The 14,674-nt window shown below is 41.3% G+C and overlaps 1 protein-coding gene across 1 annotated transcript in view; it reads left to right on the top strand.

Annotated features, from left to right (window-relative positions):
• The first annotated feature begins 708 nt into the window (after nt 1-708).
• Nucleotides 709-14,674, top strand: part of LOC119731523 (inner nuclear membrane protein Man1-like) — a 40,841-nt gene continuing 26,875 nt past the window's right edge. Inside the window, exons 1-4 of the mRNA XM_038204696.1 lie at nt 709-2,089; nt 10,076-10,119; nt 12,226-12,304; nt 13,746-13,828. Coding sequence (XP_038060624.1) covers nt 751-2,089; nt 10,076-10,119; nt 12,226-12,304; nt 13,746-13,828 — 1,545 coding nt within the window. The 5' untranslated portion in view covers nt 709-750. The remainder of the gene's footprint in view (nt 2,090-10,075; nt 10,120-12,225; nt 12,305-13,745; nt 13,829-14,674) is intronic.

The raw sequence follows: 14,674 nt of genomic DNA, 5'->3' as shown, positions 1-14,674 counted from the left end.
CACACGGGGTGGCACATGCCTGGGGGGGGGGGGGAAGACGTACTCCCCCCCCCCCCGCCCGCCGCCCCTGTTCCCAATAATGTGCCTAGCTGCCGCCCCACCCTCCCTTTTCTCAGTGACGGCGGTCAACCTGGATACGCTATCGGTATCGGTGGTGACTGCTTTATGTTCCGACACCCCTATGTTCCGACAACCTAGATTGTTTTACTCCCGGTTAGGGTTAGGGTTAGGGTTAGGGTTAGGAATAGGAATATGTGCAGTCGGAACATAGGGGTGTCGGAACATAGAGGTGTAACCGGTATCGGTTTGTAGCTCTCCAGATCGAAGACCCATAGGCCCGGGAGGAACCCCTCCATCTCGACAAGCTATCATAGGCAAGGATCCTCCATCCGAATTGTGAAACAAACAAATAATTAAAAAGATGTTTATTTACTTCACTGAGGGCCGCAATAACTTTTCTTTCATTGTCCTTCGAAGTTCCATGCGATTAATTTGCACAGTGAGGAACATGTTGATTGTCATCTACTTTACGTGACCTCCGTCTTGAGGACATCGACACGACACATCCATTGTGCATGTGCCGCGCAGTTACATGCAGTCACGTACGTACATGTACATGTACATGTACGTTACGTACGTTACGTACAGTACGTACTAGTAGTATATTGCGCCTACCACGTACAGTGCATGCACTAGTGCAGTGCAGTATGTACAGTTATACATCCGGGAATTCGGGGTTACAACGACAAAATGGCGGCATCAAATGCACTCACGGATCGGGAACTTCGAGCAGAGTTGAAGCGTTTGGGCTTCAGTGCTGGCCCTGTGACAGACTCCACCCGTCAAGTTTACTTGAAGAAGTTAGAGAAACTCCAAGCTGAGGCGAGATTGAAAACAACCACGCCAAAACCGCCCACACCAGGTCGCAAGTTGCTTGGGTTCAGCTCTGACGAAAGTGATGTCGAGTCATCAGCGGCAGCGGGTAGCCGACGTCGCTCCATGCCCAGCCAAAGCAAATCTTTACGGCGAAGAAGCACTAAGGCAAAGCCACAGACATCGTATAACGGGACAGCAGACGAACACGTTGATTTACTCTCAAAGCAGCCTTCCTTGATTAGTTCACGGTTAAATGCTAGTACCAAATCGAAGAGATATTCCACTGGTACGTTACCGAGTGCGAGATCATCACTCGCCCGTTCAGACACGGGGAACAAGTCGAGGGCAGCAGGAGACATATCTGGAGGTCGCCGTCAGCAGGCAGATCGAGTCGCCATTACTGAGTCCTTACTAATGCCTAAGAATGACGATTTTTCAGACTCTGATGTGGATGGAAATGATCAAAATGATGACGAGGAAGATATGGAAATTGACACAGACAACACGAATCACGCTACAGGAAGAAGAAATACTTCAAACAGTAAAGAAAGTTATGAGTCTGCACACACAACAAACCCTTTGATGAACCAAACATACACAAAAGATCATGGAGCAAGCAGTTTATCAGTAACTGGTAGGCCATCTTCTGGTCTGTGGTGGTCCACAACAAAACCCTCTCCACGGCGAAGTCTCCCCACATCAACACCACGGACCAGCACTCCTCGTAAATCTCACAATCGTCTTCGTCTGTCAGATGCATATGATGATGAAGTGGATGCAAGTAAATTAAGTGCCACCCAAAACAACAGTAATGCTCTTGCCCCAGCCTCAAGAAATAATCTCAACTCTCAACAAATTCCCATCCACGATCACAGTACACCAAGTTCAAGCAAATCTAACAACATGTCTAACAAAACTACTTCCAAAACACCAGGTTTTACATTTCTGAATTCAAAATCAAACCATACATCTGGAACTCATTCATTGGCAGCTCAGCCAGGCAGCTCACAATCAGCTAGCAAGTCGCCAAGTTCCAGTTTCCCAGAAGAGGAAGAAAATCTGTATGAGGAGTTTGCAACTGAGGACCATTCTGCCTCCAGCCTTGGGGCCAGGATTGGCCACTATGTTCCAATGATTCTGCTGTCATGTGCCTTTCTTTTCTTCATTGTGTTAGCAACAGTGTACATGAATGTTGGCAATGGAAATCTTGCAGGTGAGTATAGCGTGGCATGTCTGTATTCCAGTTAACAGTTTAACAATTGAAACAAATTGTATTTTTAACTCTCTACAAACTTTTCCTGCCAATTTAACAGGAAAACTAAACATCTAGTGGTAAGGAATTCAACTTTTCCTAGTTTTTGCTCAGGAAAGTAGCTTTCAAAGCGAATATGAAGTGACAAAAACAGTCTAGATTTCAAATTCAGGAAATACAACTATTCAGGAATTTTTGGATGCAATGGTGTGTGGCTCACAAGACAGAGGAAGTCTAGTATTTGAGTCGCATTTTTATGGGCTTGCCTACCCTATCTATGCTGCACACCCAAGTGGCAGATGCTACTGTATCTTTTTAACTGAATTCCAGTACATATCCATGTATTCATATGGTATACATGTGGTACAGTGACCTCCTACAGGCTACAGTTGAGGCCAACACTACAGACTGCCTTAAAGCATCCATTGTGATACACATCTAGCCCAGGTTGGACGAAGTCTTCATTGCATTACGACTAACGTCCAGGATGAGAATTCTCTACATAAGACCACCCAAAATTTGGACCAGATTTTTGTTACGTTTTACCTCGTTACAGAAGCTTATTTCACGCCTACATTTTCTATGTGTCCTTCTCTATTGATCCAGGGGTTCAGGAATTCCATATGTGATGCTGACCGACATTAATCAGGAAAATAAACTCTAAAGCAACGTTAAACTTGTACGTGTTTGTAGTCTCTTTTCATCAGTTTTAATCCCGAGTCGTATGTCATGTACGTGCGCACGAAAGCGGGCACGCACGCTAGCGCCCTCATTTGTTTAGTTTTGGTTGGAACAGTGACGTCACTCCAGCCAACCGATGTCACGAAAAAGCTCAACCAATGACCAAAGCCGAAACATGTTTCTGGTAACTGGCGCGAAAACACGCTCGGTCATTGGATTAGCGACTGCGCCTTCAAGTAAGTGCGTGTGCGTATGAGGGTGGTTACTAAGCAAATCGCGCGTGCGCACTGCATATTCACGCTGCATAGTCTGGCTCCCAGGCCAGATGTGATATGAGCGATGAGAATAATTGTCATGTCTAGGGAACCAGACTACACGCTGCACGGACGTACACGCTGACTAGAATAGACTCGGCGATGAGCAACTGATGAAAAGAGTGTACAAATACGTACAAGTTTAACGTTGCTTTAGAGTTTATTTTCCTGATTAAGGTCGGTCAGCATCGCATATGGAATTCCTGAACCCAGCGGCCCAATAGATAAGGACACATAGAATACTACGGCGTAAAAATTGGCTTCTCCAACAAAGTAAAAATATTGAAAATATTGGTCATAAATTTTTCCCCCGGTTTTGAGCACTTTATACCCTGGACTCCCTCCGTAACGTAGGGAGGAAAGGGAGTCCACCTGGGCTAATACACTACAATGTACATGTACATTTCGGCTGAAGATTTCTTGTTTGGTGGGGTGCATCAGCATTGTGGGTGGCTTATTTGACTTATAATGTTTTGATTCTGAGTGAGTGTAGAGACAACCTCATCAATGTTGATATGTCACATTCATATTTTTGCTCTCTAATACATACACATAGTGAAGAGAGAGTTTTCTAAGGCATGCACTGCATGTGAGGACCAACTCCTAAGATCTGCCAGGAAAGGATGACTTTACTTCAGTACTCCTTTCCAACACAATCTGAATCTGCAGTACATGTACATGTACATGTGTCATTGGCAAAACACGGACCCCTCCCACAGACCCCTCCCACCCCTAGAGTGACCATTTTTAAACCTGACCAGTAAAGTTCCAGCCACAATCATCGCATCAAGGCTGTCTGCTAGACGCATGTACAATAGCTGAACTGCATTTATCATACATGTTTGAGGAGACCAGACGTACATTTGTAGAGCCTCATGGAGCCAAGTGATTCTCACAGTTTCCTTGTTTAGGTAGTGTGGTTTATACATGTACAAAAGTGAATTCAGATACACTATTTATGCTTACAGTTGAAAGTATTTTGTCGATTTTTGTCCTGAAAATTGATATCTGATTATTGGTTGATGTTGGAACAAGGTGTACATCTGGGACTCATGGTTCACATGTGTACCAGTTACATCCTGTGAACTGTTTGGAAGAACGTGATTTAATTTTGGATTTAAGCGTCTGTTTGCATTTTAAATTCACCTATAAAACTTTGATCTATGGTAAACCCAGAAAGTAAAGGTCAGGCAAACTTTACCTTCGGGAGTCAAAGATGTTTACCAAGATGTGGTCTATGAGATTAGGCCAGAAAAGTGCTGTGATTCTGGTTAAGCTACATTTTTAACAAAGTAAATGGGTATCTCGTCCTTAGCAGTTTGAGACAGTGAACCTGATGATATCATCGTGATGTCACAGTAATACATTGTTTGCACAGCTCAAGATCAGGGGTGATGTTTGTCTGTAGTTTCAAGGATGTGTAAAAAAACATTGTGAAGAATTAATGTCCAACATGCTGGAAAAATGTCAAACATTGATGGGGATCAGCCTGATCACCCCCAAAATAATGGTAATCACAGGAGGTTTTTCTTGTCGGGGAGACTCCATGCATCCATTCTGACTCAGCATCGCTTGCAAAAGGAGAGAAAGTCATGCCACTAGTACTTCAAGAAAGTCCACACCATCAACTTCCTTCCTGGATTTCACAGCTGTCATGTCAGCCAATTGGCCAGCTTGGCCAAAGTTATCGATGAAAGATATCAATGGGCCCCGTTGCAGTAATGAAGGATCTGTTGTTGAGTCTATTTTAAGTTTGACATACACGTGTACTTACATGTATGCCTACTGCCTAGCTTGCTACGTGTGTATGTACACTTTTTCAAAGTTCCTAAAGATAACATTGACTATAGTGATGTCAATTATAGTAACTACTTGTACTTTACATCTTTTGTGATTATATAGTTGAAATTGTGTGGCAGTTGTATTACCAGTGAGCTTGTTCAGTCATTTTCAGTTTACATCAGCAACATGACAAATGTGATGATGCTTTTTTAAAACACAATTTTACAATTGAAACACGATTTCTTGAAATGGAAAACGGACACATTGAAACAAACATAGGGAATAATTGTCCTTCGTGCTGGACGTTCATCAGGTGTAACTGGGAATAATAAATGTACACGTGCATGTATACCATGTATAATTGCGAATTTCTAATGTAAATGTAAAAAAATGTATGTTCAATTCATTTTGCCTGGCTTGATTTCTGTTGTGTCTTAGGTGTTTCCAATTATAACCGTGTCACCAACGTCCTCACAATTCAGCAAATAATATTTCACGTTTTTGTCATGTATGTGTATACTGTAGCCCAGGTGGACTCCCTTTCCCCCCTACATTACGGAGGGAGTCCAGGGTATTAAGTGCTCAAAACCGGGCGAAAAAATGTATGACCGATAATTTCAATATTTTTACCTTGTAGCCAATTTTTAAAGCAACTCTAAAGCAACGTTAAACTTGTACGTGTTTGTAGACTCTTTTCATCAGTTTCTCACCGCAGAGTCTATTCTAGTCGTACATGACGTACGTCCGTGCAGCGTGTAGTCTGGTTCCCTAGACATGACAATTATTCTCGGCGCTCATATCACGTCTGGTCTGGGAGCCAGACTATGCAGCGTGAATATGCAGTGCGCACGCGAGATTTGCTTAGTAACCACCCTCATACGCACGCGCACTTACTTGAAGGCGCGGTCGCTAATCCCATGACCGAGCGTGTTTTTGCGCCAGTTACCAGAAACATGTTTCGGCTTTGGTCATTGGTTGAGCGTTTTCGTGACGTCAGTCGGCTGGAGTGACGTCACTGTTCCAACCAAAACTAAACAAATGAGGGCACTAGCGTGCGTGCGCGCTTTCGTGCGCACGTACATGACGTACGACTCGGGAATAAAACTGATGAAAAGAGACTACAAACACGTACAAGTTTAACGTTGCTTTAGAGTTTATTTCCTGATTAATGTCGGTCAGCATCACATATGGAATTCCTGAACCCCTGGATCAATAGAGAAGGACACATAGAAAATGTAGGCGTGAAATAAGCTTCTGTAACGAGGTAAAACGTAACAAAAATCTGGTCCAAATTTTGGGTGGTCTTATGTAGAGAATTCTCATCCTGGACGTCAGTCGTAATGCAATGAAGACTTCGTCCAACCTGGGCTTGTGTATACTGTATCATGTACACGCACATACACACGTGTTAAATGCACTCATACAGTATACATTCACAGTATAGCATGAACTGGCTGGCACCCTACTTTGGAATGCAGAGGGTTTGAACCAGCCATATGTTTATCATTTCCAGTTGATCATGATGCCTAGATGCTTGTATTAATAGTAACATGTGAGCAGGTCTGTAAGTCAGGATAAGCTAGTCTGTAGGCTTTCCTGGCTTGGCCCAACATCCTTACTATTAACGAGCATATTCTCACATGTGAACATGTACATGTGTCTACGCATGTACATTGTACGTGTACACACATTACACGTACACGTGTGTTTTGTTGGGAGGTGTACACTTTACATATGAACGTTTATTACGAACATGTAAAGTATTGTTTGACATATCTGAGACTGCACCTGCTAAACCCTAACCTTCCCTTAAAAATCCTCCAAAATATATGCAAGATGGAAGATTTTGCAGGATTGAGGCTATAGGGCACATAGGTGCAGCTGATTTTGGAGGATGCACTGTCAAGGTCTTACAATGTAGGTTGGACCTTGTGTTTTTATGCTCAGCTGTGCATAAATTTCGGCCTAGATTACCGTAATTTCCTGCGGATAAGACGCGTCTTATCTGACTTTCTAGACCACAAAAACATCGCTGCGCCTTATCTACAGGTGCGCCTTATCTGGTGTCGCTTGAGTTCAAAGTGACGGTCTTTGTGTGAAGAATTCTTTCAATGCCGCAATCAATAATGCGGTCAACCGAGGCTCAACTCTCCAGACATTGTGACCGTATTTTCATTCCAACAATGCCGCGATGTGTTGATCCCCCATGATCGTGCTTTCATTCCAACAATGCCACAATGCGTTGATCCCCCTAGTGATCGTGCTTTCATTCCAACAATGCCGTCATACAAACGTTAATCTTTGTGGCCGTTTTTTCATTCCGAAAATGCTGCAATCAGAATTACTTAAACGTTTGGAAATCGCATTCACTCAAGTTCTATTGTGTGAACGTTGAGGGTGTTTATTGTAGAGGATATCTGCGAAGTCTGCTTTAGACTTAAGATAATATGAAGTACTAATGTCAACATGACAATCGGCATCATTTTGAAACCGAAGTCAACAAGGTTCCTCCATTCACCGCGTTTTGGTGTTGCTCAAAGGTGTGCGGTTGGTTTTTTCTGCAAGCCTGAAAATCAAGATGAAAACAGTGCGAGTCGGTAAAAGCGGCTCAGGAAAGCGTACTTCCGGCCCGAGCGCCATGTTATGCATACAGAGACCGCACGAACCTCAGTGCACGTGTGGCCGAACATTTTGTAGAAACACGCTGCGGTGTATCATCAAGTCCGAGCGGTAAAATCTCGTTAAAATATATATTTCAACGGACAAATACATACACAGAGAAGAGAGATCACGTTCTGAGAATTAATTTGCGGAAATTCTCTTTCTCCACCGATGTATGTTATTTTCTACGATCCAAATTCGTCCTGATACGCTACTGTAGTCATGCACGGAACATCATGGTCCGGTACCGTACGTAGGCCGTAGTCACTGGTTCCTGGCCCACATCATAGCTTCGATTCTGTAAGCATGCGATGGGAACCAACGAATACTGATGGCACTGCTGCCGCACGGAACATCGTACAGCGGCATGGCTTCGACGACGTGCATCACAAATGCGTCAGAATTACAGGCCTTTTCGTCAAGATTTAGCGTGTCAAGATGAAATAATATCGTGTAAACGATTATGTTGTGCATGCAAATGGCGTGTGTAATATTACTGTGCGTATCGGCGGCTGAAAATGTGATCGGCAATTTGTTTTCTGTGTACGGTGAGTAATTATTTATACTGACACTGTGACAGCTCGGTTACTTCTCCCACGCGGTCTGGGTAAATTTTCCCGTGTCGAAAGTCCAAGTGCGGACAGTGGTCACATTTGACCATTTCTCATTTTACTATCGTCTCGGTAAAACCTTCCAAAAAAAAAGTCCAGTGCGGACACGGCTTAATTCATCCTCCGAATAGTGTGATCGTTCTAAGGCAACACAATGGCCCCTTTGTGGCGATGTACCGACACCGGGTGACGCCTGGTGTTCTTCTGTGTGCGGTCAAACATGCGTCTTATGCGGCGGTGCGTCTTATCTGTTGGCGTTTGAATTTTTTTGGGGTGATTTTAGGGACCTGCGCCTTATCCGCCGCGCGCCTTATCCGCAGGAAATTACGGTATACTGGCACTTGATTTCATCTGCACTGCTCCAGGATGTCACTGGCTCTGCCTCAAAATAGTGACAGTGATTGTCGGAGGATTTTGCAGGATTGAGGTAGTGGTCACCCCTCCATGGACCATATTAAAAAAATAACAGATGATTTTGTATGGTATTTTTACATGGCGGCAGTTGGAATGTTTTGCAGGACTGGTTACATCCTAGCAAAAACGCCTAGGGAGTTAGGGTTATGTAAAGTTTTATAATGTTACAAACTGCCCTCCCCCCCAAGTCTGAGTCTATTTGGGGATTAGTCTATAGATACGGGCACCAGACTGTGATACAGCCCAAAAACGTTGGAGTCTGAGTATCACTCATTGTCCAACAGAGCCGGTTACGGAAGTCCAATAGAGCCGGCCCTCTCCCGTAACCAACATCTGCTATGTGTGAGCATGATTGCAAATTGTATGCGACCCTGCGCGTCAGCCAATTGGAGTTGACTTTAGAAATTGTGACGTCATTGCGATCAGAAATGTGGACTATGGTGTTCTGGTAAATTTGGCTGTCATGTTTTTGTAATACCACAATGGGTTAAGACCCAAATCACCCGATAGATGGTGCCCGCTGAATGGTCAGAATCTCGAGGTCAAGACCAGGCTTGTTTTGCATAATTAATCGCCTTATCAGAACACATACATTTTTGTACATGTGTAATACCCCCTTCCTGTGCAAGGGGATGTTCCATAGACAAAATGGGGACGGGATTGGAAAAAAAACAAAAAACGAATCAGATTGCGTGCACACGGTACAGGTGATAACTATTTTCCTAGACCCACAATTTAAAAACATTGATAATTTTGAATGGCTCATAATATTTATTCATACTTGTGATTAGTATTCCTACACAGTCTGAATTTGATCCTGAATTTCATTTTGTTGGAGCAATTTTTTGCAAAGATCTGCTTTGGGAGTTTTGTGGAGTGCCTCAATATTGGTACGCCACAAAACCACATTGTCATCACCTTCCCCCATTCAGTTGCCTCTGGGCACTCTGTGGTTTGCAGTACAATTGCAGATAGGGATCAGAGTACATGCATACATGTACTGCATACTGCTCTGAATGCCTATTGATGTACATGTATACATGTAGTCTCAGTACAATCATAGAGAAAGGACACATGATACAATCATACATGTGTGCTAATGATACCAGTTGTCTGCATTTTTGAGGGTATACCGGGATGTACAATGCACTTCACCTACATGAACCTACATGTACTTTGTAGTTTTATTGAAAATTAGATTTAAAGGTGATTTTGGAAAATTTATCACATTAATGTGTATCAAACATGTACATGTATGCTACATATTTTGTGTTTTAACTTCTCCCATTTGTGTTTTAGCATCTTCTGCTTTTAACATTTGTACTTTTATAATCTTCTGCTTTCAAAATCTTCTGCTAAGTTCCAAATTATAACTTTCTTGGTTAATGTTTAATAATTTGTTTACCTTAGTTCAGTGAACCACCTGGTCACAAAATTTCAAGAACAGATCATTAAATCTCATATTATTTTTCTGCTTTTTACAGATATAAAGTACATCAGTGACAATAGCAGAAGTGACACGAATCTGGTAAGACTTATTATTCAGCTCATGTATAGGTGGACACTGTATCCTTGTTAATTTAAGGGCAAAGCACATCTAACTACTTACCTGTACGCTTTGTACAGGGCGTCTAAAAAAATGTAGCAGTAAATCCATAACTATTAAAAATACTAGCACTCTCTTTTTGCAAAACTTACATTGTATCTGTAGAGTCTGAAGGTATGTTAATACTCTACACAATGGTCTTTATCCCATCTCATTTGGACACCCCAGTCCAGAGACTCAGAACTCAGATTTGTTTGGGGCGGCTTGCCCGATTTACCAAGAATGGATTTTGGTTTGTGTTGTTGATAGCATTAATGTCTTTTGGGTGAGCTTGCCAGCGCCATGCATCGCGTGCTACAGCTACATGGACATTGTACCAGTACATGTAGCTAGAAACCGTCTGCAGGTACCGCTAGATGAACATAATCCAAATCCAGTCTTGGGCCAAAACTAACCAAGAAGGTGAAGAAAGTGGCCTAAACAGATTTTGACGGTCTTTACAAGATTTTCCGTAACTTTTTAACAAAATGTCCAAATCACACAGAACAAAAATTCTGTCAAGTGTAAAGAAGGTAAAGAAACACTATATCATCTGGGGTGCTGTGGTCCAATGGTTAAGGTGTTCGACTCTTGTGACCGTGGGAACATGGTGCTTGTGCTCTTGAGCAAGGCAATTTACCATTATTGCTTCGTTCTTCGTATGGGACGTAAAGCCGTTGGTCCTGTGTGTTGTGTAATGCACGTTAAAGAACCCAGTAACACTTACCGCTAAGAGAAGGGGTTTGCCCTAGTGTTTCTGGCAGTGGCTGCAATATGCGCCGCAGTACCTTGTAAACCTTTATAGGGTGCTACATGTACATGTACACATGTACATTATTATTATTATTATTATTATTATTATTAAATATTATTATTATCAGTCCTTCTGATTTGAAAATCACAGGCGTGTGGAAAAAGGCACACCTGGATTTTTCTAGGTGTGTGTTTTTTCTAGGTGTGTGGTTTTTAGGTGTGTGATCTGTGGTCCAGGGAAATTCAGGCGTGCAATTATTCACACTTCTCGGGAAGCTTTTAGGTGTGCGATGGTGTTGGGGTGTGATCGCACGCCTCAAATCAGGAGGACTGTATTATTATCTCATGGTAAGTTTTTTACAAAAGTTTCCTCATGAATAAAAATATTAATCAAATTAATTCCATCTTATAATAGTAAAAATGTTGTTTGACTGCTACATTTTTGGGAGACACCCTGTACATACACACGTACATGTACAGCCTCTGCCTTTACAAGTTCATTCTGAGGCATATGTTTTGAAGTGAAGTTCATCCATTTCAGTGAGTGTACAGAGATGAAACTTTTTGATTTAATCGAAAATCAGACTTTTTGAATTTTCCAACGAAATTTCTGATTTTCTTACTATGTGTCCCACAAAATTTGATTTTGTAACAATTTTTTCACAAAATGTCATTTTATTTCAATCATAATTTAGAAGAAAAGTTGATGGAAAGTCGATGGACATAGCACATCAAAATCATCACGAACGTAGTTTTAATCTCTTTCACCAGTCGTTATTGGAGTGTTTCAACGGTAGAAACACAGGCCATAACACTGATATTTGGCATGAAGTACATGTACATGCATACATGTGTGTCGCGGCCCAGATTTTGGACACATATTTTTGTTCGGCCTATTTTCCGATTTGTTTTGCCATATGCCAGTTTCATCTCTGAGTGTAAGAGAAAAGCGGTGTTCTTTTACCAAGATATTTTAACATGCAGCCATGCCTCAAATTTGAGACATACATAGTAACATTGTAACCCTTAGGTTTATGCCATTACAGGCAAAGTTGGGCTGTCAACAAAAAGTGATGTAAGAAGAATTTTTTTTCTTTACCATAAAATGTACGTAGATGTATACACAAGTCAGTGGTCTAATGCTGTGTGTACAGTTAAGTGTATGTCTGCCAATCTGCTTTGTTCTTTCACATGTGTCAACCTGTGTTCATGTGTCATCTTAAACATTGTGCTGACTTGTCATGAAACTATTAAGATAATTTAATATAATATGTTGTTGTTTCTTTCTTTTTCCAGTTCCCATCAGAAGAAACTCGGCATGTTCAGGCTATGAGGATCGTGCAGTCTTTGTATGACAAGTTATCGGAGGTAGCAGGTCAGTGGCTATTGTACTCTCCTTTATCCTTGTTTTTGTTCATGTATTTTTTTCCACATAGTTTCTTTACCTAGAGTTCTGCCATCACTCTACATGTATAATTATTTCAGCTTTTAAAGACATTGCATGATTTCAAGATGAGCTACATGCATGAGTACATGTATGTAAATTTATGTTAAAGTTATATGCTCTTGGAAAGCACTTTATGCCATTGAACCCCGTAATCAATTGCTTTCAAAATAGTCCTTTGGAGTAGTCATTCCTAAGTGTAGGGATCACAACGGTCCACTGCACATGCGTTGTGTGCATGTTTGGTTAGAACCGCACACAATTGCAAATTGCCATTTTGACAAATCCCATTTCTGTTTCTAGTACAAGGCAATTAAAAAAATGCAAGTTGCACCCTAGTCAGGTTCAACCTTGATGTAATGTACAAAGAGAAAGACCACTTGGAGGGACATTTTAATACATCGCTTACGACACTTAATGCTCACACGAAGACATCATGGTTTTATGCACATTCATGATAAAATAAGTCATGTCTACTTTATGGCATACATAAGCAGACCAGTACATGTACATGCACACTGTGTGTACCTCCCATCCAAGGCTCTCAATGTGGTCATGTACTACATGTATTATACTGTTAAAGGGAATATACATCATTTGCTTTTGCTGTAATTTTCAGAAATGGTTGGAATTGGGGGGTTGGAAATATAAAGCAAATATAGTTACACTGACTTTTTGGAGGTTTTGGGTTCGAAAATGCTATAAAAACCAAGAAAAACGATCATTTTCCTGTAGTCTGGTTCCCTGACTCCATATAAGAAGAAACAGAGCAGTTTACATACATTGGGGAATTGTAAGGTTAGGGAACCAGTCTAGCTGGCTCGTACCCGTTCATAGGTTTGTAATTGATTGTAAACAAGTGCGATGGTCAATTGGTGCCAGTATTTGAAAAAAAAGCCAGTTGTTTCCAACGCTGATCGGCCGATCAGCGTTGGAAATTGATACAAAAATAACACTTTTCTTGAAAATGACAGTATACCAGGTGCCATAATTTTACAGGATGCTTTAGACTGTCATTTACCAACATCCTATTAAGGTATTTCCCAAAAACTTGGTAGTTTTATTTTTCGATGTTTGCAAATGTTGTATATTCCCTTTAATGCAGAGAGCCCATAACATGTGCAAGTTGACCTTAAAGCCAGCAAGATTTTGCAGAATACATGACTTCTACATATTTTGCAGATTACAATATTGTACTGGGTAAAGACTAACACAGGAGCCTGTGACTAGACTACTCTTTGTTGGTACCAAGATATCCACGTACATTGCACATTGTAAACAGTGAATGTAAACTTGCCAGACTATACTGTAATTCTAACCACAGAGTCCCACACCCATTAAACTATTACTCATTCATGTTTATAAATTACAGGAAAATACGAGTGTGGATCACAAGATGTCACAAGCAGAAACATGTCATTTGCAGAGGTGCAGGCTTTCCTGAAGTATGAATTTGTAAGTCAATATTTGTAGTTGTTTCCAAAGGTGTTTAGATTAAACTCTAAATACCAGCCTGTGTGATACATAACATTTCATGCATGGGGGAATAAAACCCTTGGTCTTTTGCTATTGTTTAGTATTGATTGTTTTCTCTGGACGATTTTAATACAATGGAGAAAGATCAGACCACAATGAATTCTTCACAATATGTACTTAATCGTAAATCTACCTCATTGTGAGTTGTTCACAATATACTTAAAGCTACAGTCCATCATTTGCAGCTATCCAAAAAGTAACTGACGTAATTATTGTTGAAAAACATACTTGGTTGAATGAAAGTAAGGCGACTAAACTCCCTATGAAAGCGGCAAGTTGTCATTTTGAAGACATCAACGAAAGAAGGCCTTTCCAATGGTGCGTGTTAAGACGCACCGGTGGAAATTTCTGTTAGTAGTTCGTGTTTTTTATTCGGCGAAGCGCGCGCAAGCCTTGACACGACGCACTTGCGCGCGCGGTTGCTATAATTCGTTGGATCATTGGGCGACATCGCGTAACTGCAATCGGCTCATTAAGAACGTGTCTCGGATGCTGAATTCAGGCCCAATTCAAAACATGATTCAGCAACTTTTGATTTGAAATCGAGATCCTAGAATGCTGTTTTTCTCGAAATATACAGCTGAAGCTGAGCTGAAACTTCATCAAGTTAGTTGTTCAGCACCCTTCTTTAGATTTTGAGCAAGTTTGTTGCTTCAAACAAGCAAAATGCACAAATAAGAAACGATGGACTATACCGTTAAATAACACCATTTAGTAACAATATTTTTTTTGATACAGAACAATACTAAATGATGTTGTCGATAT

The sequence above is a fragment of the Patiria miniata genome, unplaced genomic scaffold (assembly GCF_015706575.1).
Source record: "Patiria miniata isolate m_02_andy unplaced genomic scaffold, ASM1570657v1 HiC_scaffold_24, whole genome shotgun sequence".
NCBI classification, from domain to species: domain Eukaryota; kingdom Metazoa; phylum Echinodermata; class Asteroidea; order Valvatida; family Asterinidae; genus Patiria; species Patiria miniata.
Note: the sequence above shows the minus strand (reverse complement) of the source record. Positions and strands in the feature narration are given on the sequence as shown.